Raw genomic sequence first — 22,608 nt, 5'->3', positions numbered from 1 at the left:
ACCCCACCCCACCCCACCCCCTTGGAGTTTATATTCTAATCTAGGATACAGACAGTAAACAAGGTAAGTAAAAGCATATAGTATGTTAGTGATGTGCTTAAGAGAACAAGTAAATCAGAGACCAGGTATAGGAATTCGGGAAAGCTTGGCTTTGACTGAGAATGTTATTCGTTTAGGAATCCGAAGTACATTCCTGGTTTTTCTCTATCGGCCAGGCACCACCCTCTTTAGACCATTGTGTTTGCCTTAGGAAACTGGACGTACTCATCTGAATCTGACTTCTAGAATCTCTGTGTGCTGGAGATGGGAGTAGCGTTGGAAGGAAGCCATGTAGCCCAAATGCTCCCAAACTGGACACGAGAATCGCCTGAGGAGATTAAAAACACAGATTCCTGGCTCCATCCCAGTCTGCTGATTCAGAATCTGGAGGTCAGGATTGGATTGTGTAGTTGATGAGATTTGAGGTGCAATTGCCTTGCTGGCTCCCCCAGGTAGTTGGTCATAGAATTGGGATCGGAACCTAGGTATTCTGCTTTTTCCACCACATCCTACTGCTGCTCTACTCTTGAGATTAAAAGTTGTAAAGAAGGGAATGTTTAATTTTATCAAACGGCATTTCAGTTCCTACCTTTTTAATTTGTTTATTCTTCTTGGGCCCTTACTATTGTTTTTATAACCCCTGGTTTTACCCAGTACTTGAAGAGGAATTCTTTTTAAAGAAGTTTGGTTTCCTTAGAGGCTTTTGTAATCCTTTGGAAATTGGGAAAATCTGTTAGCTAAGTTTGTCTTCCAAAAAAGTGATCTTTATCATTTTGGGAGGAGCGTTTTCCCTGTGAAAGATCGCTAATGAAAATGCACTGGATGAGAAGAACTTTATCATTTGCTAGAGAATTCATTAGTGCTCTAGCTGCTTTATTTGAAAGGCTCTGTCTGGAACCCAAGAAGAAATGAAGAAATACCAGACACCTGGTTGTGGTTTTTCTGGCATGCCTCTTTTGGGTGGACAGCTGTGAGGTGGTTATTACAGTTGGCTCTCATAATCTGTGAGTCGATGACTCTTCCCATTTTGGTCTCTACCCTTAGTGTTTTCTGTGATCTTCTGGTCTGGAAGGATGGGGCATGGTAGTCTAAATGTCTCTGAGCCAGAGAGAGAGCGAGGTGTTTTGTCTTGTCTTGTGAGACACAGAGTGTGGGTTCGAAGGTCCTGAGTCTGATGTTTGGTTGCAGCCCCTCCTGAGGGTTTAGTCAGACTGGTGGTTCAGGTGATGTCTTTGAAATGGGCTCCCTCTTAGTCTGCAAAGGAGAACATGCCCTGATCTTCTAGAATGGTTTTTGTAGACAGAATCGGCTAGATAGAACTTTTCATCAACTTTGGATTTTTAAATTTTATTTAACTTGGAAACTTATGGAAGTTTGAAAGAATTAAAAAAAAAAAAAAAACTATTTCTTTGGGGGTGGTAGTTGCAAACTAGAACTTGTATGAACTTGGACTAAAATAAAGGAATTGTTTTCCATCTCTTGGGAAGTAGAAAACTGGAGTGTGATACCCAGGTTATGAATGATAAGAATCATAAGCTGAGTGGGTCAGGTGTTGGTATATTTGATGAGAGATTTTTATTTTTCTGTCATGTATTTAGCTTCAGAAAGTCTTTAATGATGTCTCTGGTGAAGCCAAATAGGAGGTTAGGATTTTCTTACTGTCCTAGGTCACATAAATAGTAATGTTTCCCCACTGTTTGAAATGAAGGAAATCTTATTTTAGGAGGCCAGGTATGGGGATAGACCTAAAGCAGGGAAATTTCTGAGTCGTTTCTCGTCAGTTGGGATAGGGGTCCTTGACCAGTCTTCAAAGCCATGAAGTACTAGAGGAGTGAGAAGGAATGAGGGAGCATTAGATGCAGATGTCTGTGTAGCTGGGGATGTGAATCGGGCCGGTGGCGGGGAGATACATTGGGAATGATTATGTTGGTCAACCCACATGTACCAGGGTACAAAGGGTGGTTCTTTTTATGGATGTTCTCCTCTGTCCATCCTAAGATCTGAGTTGAGCCATGTGGAGCTTGCAGAAAACTGAAAGCTTTTTGGTTGCGAGAGGCCCTAACTTTTATATTTGTCCCTGTCTGGAGTGCTCCTCAACAGGGGAGGGTCCCAAACGGGAACTGAATCAACAGCTGCTGCCTGTCCCTGGAATCACAGGAAGCGGAGGCCGAGTGTCTTTTTATTGGAGCTCTGCAGCCAGACAATAGTTTGTGCTGGCGGGGCCATGTGGCAAGTCATGTGACCTGGGGCTGTTTTCTGCCGGGGTCCTTACCCATCTGTTCTCTCGGCTCTTTCTGGGTTATCAGGCGCCAGTCCAAGTCCTCCCAGGCAGCCAGCTTCATGGCCAGAGATTACGAGCGCTAACCTTCCTGGCAGGGGCGGTGTGGCTTCGCGTTATGCAGATTAGCCATGTGTTTCTCACTTCAAGGCGTTCCACAGGAAAAGTCTTTTCCTGTGTTTGGCTCTCAGTGGGCGGTTCCCAGCTTACTGTACTGGGACTCGGCAAGCAGCAGGCATGCACGCGAGGGATCACAGTACACTGGCCCCCCTCTCCCATTCCACCTCCAATGCTACGTCACCACAACACAACCACTCGCGCTCTCATACTGTTGGTGTCATTCATTCGGTGCCAAGATTGCTTTAAAAAATTCCCTTGGCCCCAGTTCAAACAGGAGTACAGCTGGGATGTGTTAGATTTTAGGCAGTCTGCCCTCAATTTGAGATGAGTTATAAATAGCAGTGCCGACTTCCTTAACTACCTCTCTCTGAGGTAAAATGCAGGTTAATTACTGTGGGAATCAATTAGGGGGTTCTTTCGGTTAAAGAGCCAGGGATGCTTTTTTTAATTGTTATTATTAAAAGTCATACAACAAATCTGGCCAGGAGTAAATTGAAAGCACAGGATGTAAGAAATAATATTTAAATGTCTAGAATCCTAGGTTATAGCTGTAAGTTTATACAAACCCAACCAGTTGGCATTTAGGATGACAGAACAAGTGGTGGTCAAGACTCTCCTTTATGATGGGCACCTTTTCTGCAGCCCCAGCCCACCCCTCTCTTATTCTTGTTTAGTCCTTCACACTGTTGGGTACCAAATCTGGCTCCTTAGGGTTGCTGCCTGGTCACTTCCTTTTAGCATCTTTGAATTGGGACTGAAGCCTGGAGCTTTCCTCAGTTGGGCTTTTATTTTAGAAGATTATGAGGCTTCTCTTTCCTGGTGCCACTGCAGCATGTTGTGTGGTGCATTTTGGTGAATGGCATCTCTCTCTTCTCGGAAGTTTGAGTTATTGGCCCCATCTTCTCTGGCCTTTTCTCTATAAGTCATGGTCAAAAGTTAGAGAGTTTGCAGCTGTACTTAACCTGTGAGTTTCACAAAGCTGGTTGCTTTTGGTTATATCACGTTTAGCCCAGCTCCACCTTTAAGTTTAGTCTGTAACCCCTTGAGGATCGTTATGGTTTTCCTAGGTGCAGTAAGTTGTAAGGGATTCTATTAGGCAGCCGATCTGGAGGGATCTGAAGTTGCATTTGCTTGGAGCAGGGGGACACTCTATGCAAGTGGTTAGTCTGAAAGCTGTTTGTTCTGAATGTATTCGGAAGGACAAGCCTGCTAGGCATCCTTGCCTTTGATGCCCCTAAACTTCATCTTTTGATGCATTTCATTTGGCAGGCAGTTAATAACACGGCCAGTGATCTGGAAGGAGATAAGTGGTGGATGGAGATGGAAGTTTTCTTATGGCTCTTTCCCTCCTTTTTCATTTTTATTTTTTATGAATGTAGGAGGGTATATAGCAGGGGGCCCCCGACTTCCCTAATAAAGGGGGCAGCATTTTCCTCTGAATTATGTGTCTCTGTCGCAGAGCCTTTGCTTTTTTGAAGTGTAATCAGAGTAATCTACTCCTGTGGTTTCCTATTGAAAGGATTTCCTCTCTGTCTTTCCTATAGTCAGGAATCTCTGATTTGGTGTTTTCCATCCCCTCCTCCTTCCTTGGTGCCTGCAGACTGCTGATACTGGCTTTTTTATTTTGCATATAGTAGGGATTTTTCTGGTCTGAAATTGCTACTTTCCAATAAAACTGATTAGTGAAGATTTAAGGCCCTTTTTCTGTTATGAGAAATTGGAAGATGGCGTTTCATCTATAACTGCAAATCATAAATCTTTCACAATGGTTTTAAGTGTCACAAGTGTGAGTTAGACCCTTGCCCACCTCCCCTTCGGAAATGAGCAGGTGTTTATCTTTGACATGAGGCCAGAATAATCTGATTGTTTGAACTGAACGTATTTTAGTACACTGTGAGTTGGAATCGACTCGACAGCAGCGGGGTTTATACTTTAGTTTGCTAAATTGCATATTCTGTTGATTAGATTCTTTTGGTGAGGAAAGGGGGTCAGAAATCTGATGACCAGGAAAGAGAAATGTCTGAATTTTACCTCTAGAATAAGAATTTCTTGGACTCAAACGTTTATTTTTTCATCTGCAAAGATTTCCCAAAGTTGAGATAGAAGACTCCTTGAACCCTTTATTAACTAGTCTCCATGTAAGTAGCTGTCCTCAGCTGGGAGTGTAGGCCCCCTGATGTTTCTGACTTGCCTTTGGCATTTAAGCAGTCTGTTTGTGAATGGTTATGCAATTTTGAAAAGAGCCCTGATGGCGTAGTGGTTAACGGTGCTGCTAGCTGAGAGGTTTGCGGTTTGAACCCACCAGCTGCTCCTCGGGAGAAAAGACCTGGCGATCTGCTCCCCTAAAGATTACAGCCTAGGAAACCTTATGGGGCAGTTCTACTCTGTCCTATAGGGTTTGCTGTGAGTTGAAATAAACTCAACAGCGCATGACAACAACAACATGCAATTTTGAAGTCCTCTCTGGTATAGGTTGGCACATAAGGTTGTTTTGAGAGTGTGCTTGATCTCCCTCGGCTGTTTACTCTAACCCTCCCCTCTTCTCTCAGTTTAATCTAAGTTGTTTTTTCTTCCCCAGAGTTATTACCTGTCTTGTGGATTTGGGTGTGCCCCTAGCCCAGTGACTAGATGGCTTGAACTGGGCTTTCTCCCTATAGTCTCCCCACCTTCTTTCTGTATCAGGGCAGCCTGGCACTTGAAAATTTATTGAGCCCCAGCTCTGCACTTGGGTATTTGGGGGTGACTTTAAAGATAAAATACTCTTATCTCTGACTATCCAGAACTTAGTCTTGAGAGCAGGGTTTCAAACTGGTTCATTCTAGTTCTAAACCCTGCTGAGAATTTGCATTTCTAACAAGTTCCCAGATAATGCTGATGCTGCTGGTTAGGGACCAATTCTGAGACCCACTAGTAGAGCAGCAGGTCTCAAAATTTATTATACATAAGAATCACCTGGGGATCTTGTTAAACTGTAGATTCTGATTCAGTATATCTAGGTTGGAAAAACAAATTCTCAGCAGGGGTTCAAACCGATTTGAAGCCCTGCTTGAGAGATACAATCAGTTAGCTGGAATAATTAACCATAATTAAGTGCTAAACCTTATGATTCTGACTAAATTTATAGTAGGACATTAGAAATGTGAGGGATCAGAAGATGCTGAAGAATTGGGAAGTGGCTTCATGTTGAAGGCTTGAGTTCTGTTAGTAGAAACCATTGTGGACAGGATGGCAGAGCAGGGTACCAATGCATAGAGCTGGGCATGTACAGTATCTGGGGAACCATGGAGTGGGACTGAAAAATGTGTAAAACTGGACCATACTGTGGAGAGCTTTGGGAACTAGGCAGAGGCACTATTTGTCATTATTGATAACAGCTACTATTTATCGAACCTTTAAATACCAAACACTGTGCTAAGTGTGTTATGTGCATTTTAGATGAAGAGTTGATGTGTTCAAGGTCAGAGAGTGAGGGAGTTAGGATTTGAACCCAAGTCTATCAAATAACACTCTTTGCTCTTTTCTATGTGATATTGTACAGGATGTAGTAGGTAGGAAGTTTGGATCTGTTGTTGGGCAGGGACTGGTAAGAGTGATTTGGGATGTTGCTGTAGAACTGCACACATGGTTATATAAAATTTTGATTCAGTTCCTTAGTTGCATTGGCCATATTTTAAGCAATTGATAGCCACGTATTACAGAAAATTTTACTGAACAGTGGATTTCTAGACCACTGGCTCTCAGCTAGTACTATACATCAGAATTATCCAAGGATCTTAAGGGTTGGGGGCAAAGCCCTTCCAAACCTACTAAATTGGAGTCTCTAGGGAGGGGCCGGGCGTTTGTGAAATTTCACAGAAAATTCCGATCTGCTGTAGAAGCTCCATAGTAACCATAGCAATGACTGCCCCTCATGTGTGAGGGGAGACCTCAACTGACAGAGACACCCAGAGCAGGCTGGTTGGTCTCTGTCCAGCAAATGTAGTCTCTTCACCTGGTGACCACATAGGTAGTAGCTGCAGTCTGGGATAAGGTGAGAGTGAGGACTGTGGTGTGATATGAGGCATGATAGGTGAGAATGATGATATTTTGGGTCTGTTGCCAGGTATGTCTGAGAAAGACTACATGCTGTTTGTTACTAGTCCAGTGAGAGGTGAGGGTGGTGAGACTTTATCTCATGTACTTTGGACATGTTATCAGGAGGTACCAGTTCCTAGAGAAGGACATCGTGCTTGGTAGAGGGTCAGCAAAAAAGAGGAAGACCCTCAATGAGATAGATTGACACAGTGGCTGCAACAATGGGATCAAACATAGCAATGATTGTTAGGATGGCGCAGGACTTGGCAGTGTTTTGTTCTGTTGTACACAGGGTTGCTGTGAGATGGAAGCGACTGGACAGCACCTAACAACAACAACAACCCAGTAGTTAATTTTTTTTTAATTTTGTTGTTGTTGAGAATATATACAGCAAAACATACCAATTCAACAGCTTCTACATGTACTATTTAGTGACACTGATTACTTTCTATGAGTTGTGCAACCATTCTCACCCTCCTTTTCTGAGTTGTTCCTCCCCCATTAACATAAATTAAGTACCCCCTCAGGTTCCTATCTAATCTTTCAAGTCAATTGTGTTAAATTTGAACTTTGGAAATAGTCCCAAAAGAATCCATGTAGCTCCAAAATTATGATTGAGAACATTATTGGAGCTCTGGTACAGAGGCAGGGCTTGGGCAAGAATTGTTTAGTTCGTTTTAAACAGCACTTTAATAACACTGACATGTAGTAGTGATTTGGGATGTAGTTTACTAGGATTCGGTATAGTTTAGAAACTTAGGGGGGTACTCACATCATCACTATTAACCTTTTTACCTGAGATTTTAGCCATAGCCTAAAAGAGTACTTCTCCAGCTTTTTTCTTTTGATACTTAGAACAGTCTCTGTAGCTTATTGTCTTATCCATTTTCCTCCATGATGGCTTTGCTTCCTCTGTTATAAAACATTTAGATAGTATTCTGCAAAAAAAAAAAAAAAAAACATAAACAGGCACCCAGTTGTTCAAATGCCTCCTCCTCTCCCTTATTTTGGAAGTTTTTTGTTGTTGTTGTTGTTTTTAAAAGATCTTACACATCTTGAATTATTGAATAATTTATTTATTAGTTATAGAATAACAACTAGAAGGGACCCTAGGAATAATCTAGACCAGTGGTTCTTAAAGTGTGTTCCCTGGACCAGCAGCATCAGCATCACCTGGGCCTGTTAGAAATGCAGTCCTAGGCCTCACCTGAATCTACTGAGCCAGAGACTCTGGTGGTGGATCCCAGCAGTCGATGTTTTAACAAGCCCTCCAGGTGATTCTGATGTATGCTAAAGTTTGAGAACCACTGAACTCTTTCATTTGGGAGTTAATGATATCGAGGCCCACAACAATAGTCCCTCCCACCCCCGCCTTTAAGTAAGATTCAATTTTCAAGTTTTCTATTAGGCCCAGCCCTGTTCTCCAACATAGGTGTATCTATTTAAGGTGCTTAGAGAAAATCCCCCATACCCAATAGATAGAGATGAGTATCTCTGGCAGAGGAAGGTATGTGCTGGTCTGTGCTTTGCAACTCCAGTAGGGCAACTTAACCCACTGCTGTCGAGTCGAGTAGAACTGCCCCATAGGGTTTCCAAGGCTATAAATCTTACCAAAGTAGACTGCCACATCTTTCTCCTGCAGAGTGGCTGGTGGATTCAGACCACTGACCTTTCAGCTAGCAGTTGAGTACTTTAACCACTGCTCCACCAAGGCTCCTCTAATAGGGCAAAGGCATGCCAAAAAGTGACTGAGGTGGTTGAACCTGTTGCCCCTCAAAGAGTTGGAACGAAAGCTATGTGTGTAGCCAAATAACTTTGAACTTGAACTTTGAGCTTTCATAACTGGTGCTGTGTTATACCTCTATACCTTCTTGTTCTTTAAGAAACAAAAGCTCTATCCTCCTTGTATCCTCAAACTCTTGAATATTAAAGGAAATGCACTTTTTAGTTGAGATGCACAAAGCTCCAAATTCCAAGTTGCATCTCCCTCAACAACAGTAACTTAGCCACATTGCTCATTTGGAAGGAAGAATAAATTTAACTGCTTGTGCCATAGTGCATACGGGCTACGGATGTACAAGGACAATTTTTGACTATTGGAAGAATAGAAACATCTGGACACTGGTGTATTTGAATTCCAAGCCATAGTATTGAAGCATCAGTTTTGGTGTTGCTGAGCAAGGTAATAGTGAATAGCAGCACCAATCTCTTCCAACTGAAGGGCCTTTATTTTGATTTTCTACACCATGGAGTTCATACTATATTAATTGCCCTGCACTTGTCCTGTCCCTTGGATCTCAAGTACTAGCACACACTTAGCAGTACTTTTTAGCTTACAAGATGCTTTCACAAACAGGTGGTATTTTCATTTTACATACGACAAAATCAAGGTTCTGAGGAGAGTTAAGTGACTTACTCAAAGGTTACTGAGTGTATACCATTACTTTTTCATAGTAACTCCAAAAGTCTGTATGCTTGGGTTGTGATTTCCTATGGCCAGAGGCCATCAGAATGTTTCAGGTTAATGAAATGCTCTTTATTTTGTAGCCATCCAGTCCAATGGATCAGATGGGCAAGATGAGACCTCAGCCATATGGTGGGACTAATCCATACTCGCAACAACAGGGACCTCCGACAGGACCGCAGCAAGGACATGGGTACCCAGGGCAGCCATATGGGTCCCAGACCCCACAGCGGTATCCGATGACCATGCAGGCCCGGGCGCAGGGTACCATGGGCAGCCTCTCTTATGCACAACAGGTAGATGGTGACTCTGATTACCCTAACCCTTGTTGCTGTCCAGGATCTGGTCTGTGAGCCATAGAATCAAAACATGCTTACCTCCCAAGCCTCTTGACAGGCTCACAGGCCAGTTGGCTCAGTTAGTTACAGCGTGCTACTAACAAGGCCAAGATTATGGGTACCATCCCGTATGTGTTTCAAGGAAAACTGCTCCCTGGCCACAGGCTGTACATATCTGTCTTTTCCTCTTGACCTGACTGGACCATTATGCCCACTGGGTGATGATTTCTGAAGGAAGGGGGATGAAAGTTCTATCCTTCTTATATTCTCACAGTCTTGAATATTAAAGGTGATGAAATTTCAGTTGACATGCACAAAGCTCTAAATTCCACTGAGTGTCTATCCATCGCTACTATCAAGGAAACCACTAATACCATGTGCCCTGGGGATAGACAAGCCCCTTTATGTTTCTCAAGGCCTTCGACATAATCAGCTGACTGGTTCAAAATGATTGTTTAAAAGGAGAGACTGGCAGCAGATGAAAAAGGGAAGGTTGAGCAGTAGAGATGCTAATATTGCTGTTACAAATATTAAGATTTCTCATCTCCTTTTGTCTGGCCATCCATCCATCCATCTTTTTTTTTTTTTTAAACTTTTTTTTGTGTGTGTGTGTGGTAAATATATATATACCAACCATTTGACATTTCAACACTCTTACCATGTACAGTTCAGTGACATTATGTTCATCACATTGTGCAACCATCACCCTTACCCATTTCTAAATTATACCATCACCCTTAACAGAAGCTCAGTGTCCCCTAAGCATTGAGCCTTTGCCCTTCCCTCCCACCCACTCTGGTAGCCACTAGTAAGCTTTGGTTCCATCACTTGCCTATTGCAGATATTTCATTTAAGTGGAATCATGAAGTATTTGTCCTTTTGTGACTGACTTATTTCACTCAGCATAATGTTTTTAAGGTTCATCCATGTTGTAGCATGTATCAGGAATTCACATACCATTACCTTTTTATTGTTATTTTTTGTTTTGATAGCATTTTGTACCATTAATATTTGAGTCACACTTATACTGAAAATGATGACAGAATATAAAACCTAACTTCTAAGACTCTAAAGCTCAGTAGGCTCTTAAATAAAATGTGGTACTGTCATTTTTTTCCCCTAATTACCAAATGTATCCCCGCTGCCTAGAATAGTGCCAGCTACAAAGTAAGCAAGTAGGCCCTCAGATATTTTTTGAATGAAGACTAAATTAAAGAAAGAACCAAGGTAGCTTAGTGATTTGCGTGCTGTCTCTATTACTAAACCTTGGGTTTTCAGTTGGCTGAGCCAGGTTGCTACTGACTGTTCATTGTGGTTAGGATAAGATTCCTAGTGCTTGCAAAAACAGTCTAGGCCATGATAAAAAGAGTAGGCTCATTGGTAAAAACAGCTACGCTGAACTCTTATAAATTGCCCACATATTAAGTAGTGTACATTTTCACTGGATGAATGCAGTCCACTTGTAAATAAACCAACTAGTAACCCAGCTTGGCTGTCCTTCCTGGCTCATTTTAGACAGGGATGGTAGAGAAACCCTGGGCCCTCTAAATGTGAGGCTTGGCTTGCCTGCTCTCGATACTCATCCTCAGGGCATAGCTTCTGACAAGAATACTTTACCTGTCTTCATCCCAGACTGCCGGTGCTAAAAGTATCCTTTCCTTTCCTACAGATTCCTCCTTATGGACAACAAGGCCCCAGCGGGTATGGTCAGCAGGGCCAGACTCCATATTACAACCAGCAAAGTCCTCACCCCCAGCAGCAGCAGCAACCCTACTCCCAGCAGCCACCATCCCAGACCCCTCATGCCCAACCTTCATATCAGCAGCAGCCGCAGTCTCAGCCACCACAGCTCTCGTCTTCTCAGCCTCCATACTCCCAACAGCCATCCCAGCCTCCGCATCAGCAGTCCCCAACTCCATACCCCTCCCAGCAGTCCACGACACAGCAGCACCCCCAGAGCCAGCCCCCCTACTCGCAGCCACAGACACAGTCTCCCTACCAGCAGCAGCAACCTCCGCAGCCAGCATCCTCGACGCTCTCCCAGCAGGCTACATACCCTCAGCCCCAGTCTCAGCAGTCACAACAAACTGCCTATTCCCAGCAGCGCTTCCCTCCACCACAGGTAAGATGCCCCTACCTCTTGCCCTTCCCTACTTGTGACCACAGACAGCTTGGAGGTTGGTGTCATAAGAACTTTGCCATACAAATTAGTTCTCTAATGTGCGCTTAAAAACCAGTTAAACTCTGGGTAAACATGCTAACTGGATTGATTGAACTAATAAAGGCATAAGCTTCCTAACTGCATAAAGACCTGTAGTTCTCCTTACTGATGAAGAAATACGACAATGGAAAGTTGCATAGACAGATAAGAAATTAAAGATAATGGGACTTTTTTTTTTTTTTTAAACCAGCATATCAGAACTTGAGCATCCAAGTGAGTGTGGTCTTTTTCAAAACAGTCACTTTGACAAGTTGTACCGTACATTCATTCCAACTGCCATTCCATGCTGTTATTGCATAAAATATTTTGGACTCTTTCATTTGGATTTCAGTTGGAATCAGGGCCCACATCACATTTTTTAGACTATTCTCTGTGGTGGCAAATCTTTCTTTTTTGAGGGTGGATTTGATTTTGGGAAATAGCTAAAATTCATTTGGAGCCCTGTCTGGTGAACAAGATAGGTGATGAAGCCTAAAAATAGCAATTTGGACTTTATTCTTCAAAGAGCAAAAAGAGGAGAAATGACCGAGTGATGACAGGTCCACTAAAGATTTTGTGCATTGGTGGTGTTACTGAAATAAGTATCTTATCCCAAGGCAATGTCTTTGAAGGAAGCAGTGCTCATTTTGATGTGGAAGTTCTGGTGCGGGCTGTTTTTGTTTTAAATTAATTCGTCTCATTCGTTGATAGGTAAAGCTTATAGTTAGCCAGACTTTAGATTTTAACTCCAAGGAATAGCTCTCTTTGTGGCGATAAATGAGCGACCATGCCATCAGAGTCTTGCATTCACCGTTGACATTCTTGACTTAAGAGCCATAGCTTGGAATTTTCTGCCTTCAGATACTGTTGTTCGCAATTGAGCAACCTCTCACACCCAGCTTCTTCTGTGTGAGAGAGTCCCATAGCCCATTCACCATGAAGTAAACTTGCCTGGTTTATCAATACTAGGCCTTCACAGTGTTTGTTTTTCTTGTTATAGGAGTTATCTCAAGATTCATTTGGGTCTCAGGCATCCTCAGTCCCCTCAATGACCTCCAGTAAGGGAGGGCAAGAAGATATGAACTTGAGCCTTCAGTCAAGACCTTCGAGCTTACCTGTGAGTATTCCTGCTGCCCTCTAAAAGGCAGTGGAGACAGAGAGGAAACCAGAGAAAACCAGTTTCTGGTTGGGTTTTGTAGTGGTATTGAGCTAAATGAACAATGAGCTATTCCTTAAATCCGGGTTCAAAATTCTGTAAAGGAAGAAAGGGTATATCTTCTAGCCTCTTCATTCATAGGCTGATCCTTGTAGAATGTCTGTTCTGGCTGCCTGCCCCGGGAAGAGATTTGATCTCTGTTTAGAGTTTATTATTTTAATCTTGGGCTCTTAGGCATGAACCTAAGTGAAGAGCAGAAAAGAAGGGAATGTAGGAAGCACTGTCTGCTCTCCATCTAAGTTGAGAGAAATCTCCGTTTCTTGACCTTACTCTTGAGGGCTTAATTTGTAGGTTTTGGGCTCGGTGTTTAGCGAGGAGGTAGGATCTGGGGTGCATTCAGCATGCATTGTCACGTTGCACATGGGTGGAATAAAAGTGGTTTTTCTGGTTGTTGTTTTATGTGAATAGGTGCTTTTGTTTAGTATAGTGCTTGGTGCCCAGGTGCTTGATTAGTGTTTATGGCATAATCCGATCATATCCTGAGAGGTAGTATAGTCAGGTAATTAAGAGCTTGGACTCTAGAGCCAGAGTCCTGGGTCTGCATCGCAACTCTGCCACTAACTTGGTAACCTGGGGCAAGTTACTTAATCTCTCTGTGCCTTGTTTTTCACATCTGTAAAGTGGACCTGATAGTACTCACTTAATGGAGTAGTTATTAACATTAAATAGGTTACTATAGAGAGAGCGTTGATACACTGTAGGCACTCCATAAATGTCAGCTATTATCATCACCTTCTCAGAGGGCATAGGGACAGTGCTTGATACCTGAAAGACACCCCTACACCAACTATTTAATCGTAGGCTAGTTCTGGGAACATTTATCCTTAGTTTTAGCTCTGCCACTACCTGTGGGTGAGTCACTCAACCTCTGAAAGTTGATCTTCTAGAAATTGGAATAAAATAGGCAGCCCTGAAATCTAATAAGACAATAGGTAGCAAACTCTCCATTACAAATCCTGCTTCAGTTAGGAGGTAGAAATTCTGCCACACATGCCCGGATAAGAGTCTTGAAATTGTGGCTCTGCTTGGGTTTGAAGCCTACCTCTTCAGTTATTCTGACTTGGGAGAAAATGGTCTCTGAATCTTTAAGGAGTAGGCAAAAGATGTGAATCCTCTCTCCATCTTGAAGCCTCCATGGCTTCCCTTGAAGATCTCTTGAGACATAACCTTAGCGCAAGGTCTGCTAGGTCTTTCAGCATGTGAATGACATTCAGGCTTCCCAAGCCAGGATGAGTAGCCACTGTCAGATGGGACTTCTGAGACGGTGTTGACTTGACTTTCTCAACTGAAGAATTGGGGGAAGGGAGTGTCTGAATAAAGCAATCACTCTTTGTTCCCTTCTCATTAATGTCTGTTGCAATCTTTTTCTGCATCCTGAACTTCTCTGGAATGTGCTTTTTAACCTGATTCAGTCAGAAATGTGTAACTACTCCCTCATCATCTAGGGTCTATGACTAAATCTGGGTGAGGTACTACTGTGGCAAGGACTCAAATCAGTGGACTTTTGCCATGCTGTAGTTTGCTCCCCTTCAAAAAGTTTCTGCTTGCTCATGGTGACCTTTCAAAAATACTGTATTTGGTATTTTTCAGCCCTGAGAAAGCTTGTGTACAAATACCCTGCATGTGTTCTAAGGGCTGAGAGTTGGAAGCCTTGTACTATTGAATCCAAGAGCTTCTGATTTGACCTACTGAAGTGAAAGTGTTGGCAGCCTCTTAGGCCCAGGGGAGGGTTGTTCCTCAGAAGCCTATCACAAGGAGCATTCCCAAGTTCAGGTTTCTACTAGAGATTCATCCAAATGGATCATTTGCTCTGTGGTAGAAACTCCATGTGGGAGGTGAGCTGGGTGGGTTATTGGCATCTTGTTGGTTGAATAGCTTTTTATCCCTCTGCTACTTGCACCGAGAAACAAAAAGTAGTTATTCTTTGAAATTTTGGTTTGATGCCAAATTTGCCTAGCCAGGCTGGAAACAGTCTCATCGGAAGAAATGAAAAGTCAAGTTCCGTACAAGGAACTCTCCGTTCTTTAGCAACTATATGAACGATCCCTAGGTTTGCTGGTGCATTCTGTCACTCAGCACAGGCTTATGGGGCCACCTGTTTGTGTTTAGCGCCAGAGCAAATGCTGGGCTGACTGGAGGGTAGCCACTTCAGTTTTCAACATCACCCACTTCACTCACTCACCTTATCTGTTTGACCCTAGAGGCATTATGATTGTGGCCCTTGATTTAAAGACTCAGTATGGTTTCTGATCCTGATTATTTTAAAAAAAATTAGATTTTGAAGAGTTTTACTCAGCTATTAATGCTATGGGGTCTCCATGTGTTGGAATCAGATTGACAGCAAGTTTTTGTTTTTTTTTTTAGTGCCAAATCATTTTATCTGCTATTATCTCAGTCATGTTATCCCCCTATTTAAAAACCTCTCCATTATTTTTTCATTAATCTTGGGATAAAATCTAAAATCTTTAATATTATCTAGGCATCAGAAGCACAGATTCTTCCCCCCTCCAAGTTTCTGATTCAGTAGATCTGAAGTGAAGCCTGAGAATTTGCATTCTAACAAGTTTGTTGATGATGCTGATGCTGCTAGACCAGGGACGGCACTTTGATAACCTCTACTCCATCTTCATCCCTTTTTGCTCTTGGCTTTCTCTGTTTCCCGGAGGTCCCATGGTCTTTCTGCATCTAGATCTTTGTACCTGCACTTCCCTTTGCCTAATGCACTTTTCCCCCTCACTCCTGTTCTTCTTTGAGATTACGTCTTAAAGGTTGTTTCCTGGGAAAACTCCTTTCTTAATAAAGTTTTGAGACTCAGCTTAAGTAAATTCTATGATGCCTTCACTGACTAAAGGCAGTTTTTATTTTACTTAAAAAAAAAAAAAAAAGCAATATTTAAGACATACAGAAAAGTTACATGAGTACCCATCTTTAGAAACCAAATCTTGCTGACACCAGTAAAAGCACCTTGTGCAGTCCTCTAGGATCACTCCCCGCTTCCTTGTACCCAGAGAAGCACTGTCCTGTATTTGAGATTTCTTGGCTCCCTCTTGCCAGCGCCTCTTGCTAATACCTCTGCTTCTGTTTACTTGGGTCTCTTCCATTCCTGGAGGAGTGTTGTCCTCTTTGCTCCAACACTTATCATGTTATGGCCAACACCAGTGGTTCTTAATGTTGGCTGCATGTTAGAATTATCTGAAGAGAGAATGGTCTTTGACAACCAGTGCCCATGGTTCACAGAGTTCTCATTTGTTTGATGTGGGTTGGGCTTGGGCATTGGTATTGTTAGAAGCTGTTCCGGGTGATTCTAATTTACAGCCCAGGTAGTGATCCACTGCTCTAGACTGCCAGGTACCACTTGTCAGTGCTTATCTCAAGTGTAATTTAAATTATTTGATGCAAGCGCTGTGAGGGCAGAATTGCTCTGTCTTATTCGTCGCCATCTTTGACCAGTTGCTATAGAACTGATTCCAACTTATGAAGACCTCGTGTATGTGAGAGTAAAACTACGCCATAGGGCTTTCAATGACTGATTTTTTTTTGGATTGCCAGGCCTTTCTTCTGAGTCACCTCTGGGTGGACTTGAACTGCCGACCTTTTGGTTGGCAGCCGAGCACGTTAACCATTTACACCACCCAGTGCCTGGCATATAGTGGAGCTCCAACTTGTTGAACAAATGATCCTGTTCGGTATCCAGTACATTGCTTATTCAGTAAGTGTATGTCTGGCAGGGGACAGCTTGACCATATTACCAGATTGTTATTTCCACTGCCAGACTGCTGTGGGAAGGCCCGAATCCTGTTTTAGAGGATGAATTATTTTATTTGTGTTTTCTAGCAGTGGCCTCTATCTTTTAAAACAGCTAACACTTCTCTTTATGTTAAAAAGGTTCTTGTAAGGGATGAGGGAATGAATCTCTAGGCGTTTCATTAAAGTCTTTGATTTTCCTCATTTTAGGGCAAAATCTTTAAAGAATTCCTATGTGAAGAATTGTTATCTGACTTCTGATTATAGTCATTTTTGAGAATGCCTTGGAGTCATGTCTTTAAAAGTTTCTATTTAAGTGATTCGTCCAAGTGTAGGTGGTTTCCCTAGAACAATGCTTACCAAATTTTTCTTACTGAAGCTCATTTATAAATTTACATTTTGGTCTTGAAAGGATAGCTGGGATAGCATTTCCTACCAATGGTGGAAAATGGATATAAGATTGAAAGCCCTAATCTGGAGAAGTTAGCTAGATCAGTTTTCACGCTTTAGCATGCATTAAGAATCTCCTGGAGATTAATGGAAACACAGATTATTGAGCCCTACCCCAGAGATTCTGGTTCAGTATGTCTGGGGTGAGGCCCCAAAAATTGCATTCCTAACAGCCTCTCACTCAGTTTGTAGACCACAGTTGGAAAAGCACTGAACTAGATGGTCCTTTGAAAAGGGAATGGGGGGTGGGGTGGGGGGGAATTACTAGACTAGGAAGCCACAGTGGTAACTTGAATAATAGTGGTGACTTACACTATCATTTGTCTCTTGATGATCTGAAAGGAAGGCTATGGGATGAAAATGGTGGAAAGAGCAGCAGTTTACTCCTGGGTTAGGGCAGGCTTTACCCTGCCCATCCCATCCTGGGAGCTTGCCTCTGCTCCATGGTGCTCATCACTGGGTCCTTTCTGTCACCAGGCCACACCCAGTTGGTCACCAAATCCTAGTCTACCTCAGAAATGGCTTTTGAATCTGGTTTCCCCATCCTTCCCCATTGCCTTTTTTGTGGTGTCATGCCACAGACTCCTGACTTCTCTGTTTCTTTTCCTTCCAAGTCCTCGTCATAATCACCAGAGTGATTATCTTAAAAAAATAAATCTGGCTAAGTTACATTACTGCTGTAAAACCCCTGGCTACCTGTTGCCTATAAGTTTAAGTCCAAGCATGATATACAAGTTCTTTTATGATCTTGGAGGATGCAGATTTTTTTTTTTTTTAATGTAGGTAAGTTCCCTGTCCCTAGACTAAAACCTGGCACACTTTTTCTATGGTGTTATGAAAGGCAAATAGGCATTGGACAAGGGTTGGGCTTCGATTACTTTTTTTTTTTAATAGTGGTAAAAATATTTATAACAAAACATTTGCCAGTTGAACATTTAAACGTTTTTTACATGTACAATTCAATGACATTTGACTGTGTTCATCATGTTGTGCAGCTGTCACCACTTCAGTGACTTTTGAAATCATTTGAACTCTTAATCCATGATTCTGAATGTGACATGGTTGCTACTATCTTGGCTTCTTCTCTGTTGCGTTAGCAAAATAACCAGTTGCTATTGAGCTGATTCCACCTCATGACGACCCCATGTGTCAGAGTAGAACTGTGCTCCATAGGGTTTTCAGTGACTGATTTTTTGGAAATAGAACATCAGGTCTTTCTTCTGATGTACCTATGGGTGGACTGAAACCTTCAACCTTTCAGTTAGCAGTGGAGTGCATAAATCATTTGTACCACCCAGGGACTCCATTAGTAAAATAAAACCCAAAACCAAACCTCATGCTGTCGAGTCGATTTCAACTCTTAGTGACTCTATAGGACTGAGTAGAACTGCCCCATAGGATTTCCAAGGGGTGCCTGGTGAATTCGAACTGCCGACCTTTTGGTTAGCAGCCAAGCTCTTTACCAGCACACCACCAGGGTTCCATTAGTAAAGTAGTAGATAAACAAAACAGAAGAATGTGTGCCTGAGTATAATGACTGCTGTCAGAGTTTGGTGGAGTTAGTGATCCATTTATGTTTAAATAATTGAAGGAAGACATCATGGAAGAAGTTCATTATGAACTAGATGTGGATGTATTTGGATGATTGGAAAAGGAAAGTCCAACCTGAGCAGAGGTTGGTGGGGATGAGGTGAAGTATAGATGATATTTGAGGACTGGTCAGGATCAAGCTTCTTGAAGTGGGGAGTGATGAGAAGGGAAGCTAGATTGATTGGGTTGTGGTCCGATGGGCTAAGAATGGATCTAATATTACAGGCCTGCAGATATGTAATCAGGGCAATAACATGATAAAGCTAAGCTTTGCAAAAAATAATCCATTTTTGATGTGTAGTACAGTTTGAAAAGGGGGAGGTCTGGAAGCAAGGGGACAAGTTAAACTGTTGAAATAATCCTGGCAAGAAGTGTGGAGGTCTACCCCTTTCTATCTCAGTTGCATAGCCACCTGGTCCCAGATGTAAGACATGCAGGAAAGAATCTATAGAACTGAGAATAAGTAGATTCTACTGGGTGGAAGAGTTAATGTTGGGTGACTAGGGGAAAAAAAAGAGAGAGAGATTCCCTTGACAGAAAAAGAAAAGTTAATAGAGAAGACTCATTTTTGAGGAGAACTTTAAGTCCCATTTTTATTTTGTGGAATATGATTTGGTGAGATGACCAAAAAAGTAATGCCTGGTTACTAGTTGGAGATAGCTGATTAAAACTTGGATAAGGCTGAATCTGGGTAGAGTTTGAAAATTTGCCTGTTTGTAGTTTATAGTTGCAGTCCCTGGGTGGTTCAAATGGTTAATTGCTGACTACTAGCTGAAAAGTTGGCAGTTCGAACCCACACTAGGCACCGCAGAAGACGGCCCTGGCGATCTGCTTCCAAAAGGTCACAGCCATGAGAACTCTGTGGAGCAGTTCTACTCGGCACACACGGGGTCGCCATGAGTCAGAATCAACTCCACAACAACTAACAACAACAGTTAATTAAACCTTGGAATGAAGTAGGCCTTCCAGATCCCGGAGTATGAGAAGAGGAGCCAGGTGGAGCCCTGGACGATGTCTGTAGTTATCAGGTAGAAGCAGCCAACAGAGAGCTGGAGAGATTGGACGAAGACCAAAATTGTCAAATTTCTGGGAGCCAAGGGAGGAGGGAAGATGGTCCCCATCAAATTTATATTTCAAGGAAAACAGGCATTTGGGTTTGTCACAAAGCAGATTATTGGAATCCTTTTTAGAGGAGTGATGGGGAGAGAGCCTCATTGCTGAGGGCTTAAGGGAAAGGTGTAAAGACTGGGTAAAGAGCACCCTTGAAAGTCCCCAAAAAGAACAAGAGGTGAGCTCAGTCAGCCCAAATTCCTCAGCTTCATTGCAAGACCAACATTTGTATAAGGCAGACAGAAGAGGGAAGGGTAAAGATTCTGGCAGAGTATATATACAAAAAAAAACAACAACAACCAAACCCATTACCATCAAGTCGATTCCGACTCATAGCTACCCTATAGGACAGAGTAGAACTGCCCCATAGAGTTTCCAAGGAGCACCTGGTGGAATATTAGGAGGATATAAACAGGTACATCTTTCAGGAATTGTGAGAGAAAGGAAGCAAGATTCACTTATATTGCTTGGCTGCTGTTAAAGATTGAGACCATACTTGTTTCCCCTTGTTAGATAGGAGTGGAGGTTATTGATGCTGGAAGTGAGGTGGAGAACAGGATTAGGATTTTTAATGTCTGTTAAATTATCCATAGATACTCTTTTATCACTTGTGTTTGTGAGCCATTCTTTCTAAATGTAGGGGAGATTGCCTTTAGGTTTCACTTTACATAGTATCTGTTAGCACTCATGTTTTACTTCTGCTATGTTCTCAGACTCTGAGAGCTTGGGTTACAGTGGTCTGGAAAGGGGAAATGTGAAGGAGCTATGTTGTTCCTGTAGAATCTGAATATTAGAGGGCAGAGGAAAAGCCAGGCAAGGAGCTGCATACAGATAACAGTAATTGTCCTGAAAGGGCAGGAATTTGAATGTACTGAGTACCTACTCCAGTTTGACATATGAAGAAACTAAGGGTCAAAACCAAGATCTGAAGGAAGCTCTCTCTGATCAAATGAAATATTTGCTCTAGCTTCCCACCCAGAAGAGGAAAAGCAATCACGGTCTGATTCTTTCTTCATTTTTAGCCAAAACCTTCAACTCTTTGCTACTGACTAGGTTTGTCCTAAAGGAAGGCGTATACATGGATTTCCTTTTCATCTTTGCTTTTCCAGATGTTCTTATGATGGAAGCACAGATAAGTTGTGAAGAGGGCAGCTGTGGGGTGGGGGTTGGTGGGCAGATGGCCACACCTTTAGGACCTGACTGCTGGAAGAATTAGCCAACTAGGGAGTCAGCTAGAATAGTGGATAGTTGACTAGAGTTTGGTTATTTGGTCCCCCCTTGTGCTGGATGGGAATAAGCCCTGTTCTGTATGTACCTTTCTTAGAACCCAGTGTTCTGGTTTATGTTAACATTGATTGTAGTTAGACCCTTGCTACTCAAAGTGTGGTCTGTGGTTCAGCAACGTGGAAATCACCTGGGAGATGGTAGAATTGAAGATTCTCAGGCCCCATCCCAGGTCTATTGAATCCAACTTTGCATGTTAATAAGATCACCAGGTGGCTCATGTGTAATGATTGAGAAGCACAGATTTAAAGACAGAGCTGAGAATAAAATTTTCAAACAAAATATCAATCTGGGACTTTAGAATATAATACATTTTACTGTGTCTAGTAAATTTAAATAATCTCTTGAGTATAGGAGATGGAAGTGGGAGTCCTCTACTAGTTATATAGTGGGTGGTTTGGGGGCCCTGGCTCCCCTTGCCTACAGTCTAGACCCCTTTCAGGACCATCTGCTACCCCCAGCATATCTCTGCAGCCTCATTTCTAGCCACTTAGCTGTGCCTTAAACTCCTCACAACTTTGTCTTTCCTGCCATCGTCCTTTTGTGTAAGATGTTCCCACTTAAAAAAAAATTTTTTTTTTTTTTTAAGTGCTTAGTAAGCTTCTACTTGGCTTCAAAACCCAGCAATTCCTTCATGTTGCTATAGCATTTTGATGATACCTCTGCTTAAGACCTGTATCTGACACCTGTTTTGTGCCCAATACAGCCCGATTTTCAGTAAATCTATGTTGACTAGCCCTGCCTATCTGAGTTTGGGAAACCCTGGGTGGTGCAGACTTGGTTAACACACTCAGGTGCTAACTGAAAGGCTGGAAGTTTGAGTCCACCCTGAGGCACCTCAGAAGAAAGATCTGGTGATCTACTTCTTGAGAGATAAGCCATTGAAAACCCTATGGAGCACAGTTCTCCTCTGATACACATGGGATTACCATGAGTTGGAATTGACTCAACGCCAAGTGGTATGGTATATCTGAGCTTAAGGGCCACCTTTTTGTTGTCTTGGCTTATTGAGGAAGAGACAGAAATCCTCTCAACGCTTAAAAAAAACTGGAATGCTTGAAGAATTTCAATCTTTCATTGTTTCTGCTCCTTTTTGTCCCATTTCGTGGTAGGTAGAAGGAAAGAGGGCCAACAACCGTTCTTACCTAGGTTGTTGATGATTTATTTTTAAAGGGATAACAGAAATACCACAGCAATTTTGGTACCCAGAGAAGCTAGGCTGTTCTGAGGTTGGTGACCTGCTCTTTTTATATTTGACCATGTGTCTGCTCTTCTTGAATTATAGTCCAGGTGCACAGGTCCCCCCACCCTCAGCAAGTCATATCTGCCCAGACTGCTCAGAGCAGCTGGATGTAACGTCCCCTCTCTAGAAAGCTGGTTCTCTGGCAGGGCTGGCCAATCCGCTTCTTCATCTTAGTCGCGTTGCTTCAGCCCTGATACTGCCTGGTGCCTGCTGGAGCCTGTGCTGCTTGCAGCAGATTACTGTATGCTTGTTCCTGGGCTGTTTCCTGTTTCTATTCTAGTCGCTGGTGGCTCAGCTCTGCTTCCTGCCTGTGTGTCTCACACAGATTCCTCTTGCTAGAACCTTTTGTTTTCTTTATAACAACCTCAGTCTGAAAAGCAATTAACTGAGCATTATTTCTACTGTGTTAGCTCCTGGGGTCATTCAGCATTACTGAAGACTGGCTGGCAGCACTCGGA

At 42.6% G+C, this 22,608-nt stretch overlaps 1 protein-coding gene across 2 annotated transcripts in view; it reads left to right on the top strand.

Annotated features, from left to right (window-relative positions):
• Nucleotides 1-22,608, top strand: part of ARID1A (AT-rich interaction domain 1A) — a 70,155-nt gene that overhangs the window by 17,078 nt on the left and 30,469 nt on the right. For both annotated transcript variants that reach the window (XM_004377074.2, XM_023732083.1), the window contains exons 2-4: nucleotides 9,059-9,271; nucleotides 10,983-11,435; nucleotides 12,514-12,630. In XM_004377074.2, coding sequence (XP_004377131.1) covers nucleotides 9,059-9,271; nucleotides 10,983-11,435; nucleotides 12,514-12,630 — 783 coding nt within the window. The remainder of the gene's footprint in view (nucleotides 1-9,058; nucleotides 9,272-10,982; nucleotides 11,436-12,513; nucleotides 12,631-22,608) is intronic.

The sequence above is a fragment of the Trichechus manatus genome, unplaced genomic scaffold, assembly GCF_000243295.1.
Source record: "Trichechus manatus latirostris isolate Lorelei unplaced genomic scaffold, TriManLat1.0 scaffold00048, whole genome shotgun sequence".
NCBI lineage: Eukaryota > Metazoa > Chordata > Mammalia > Sirenia > Trichechidae > Trichechus > Trichechus manatus.
The sequence above is the reverse complement of the archived record's forward strand: the minus strand, read 5'-3'. Positions and strand labels throughout refer to the sequence as shown.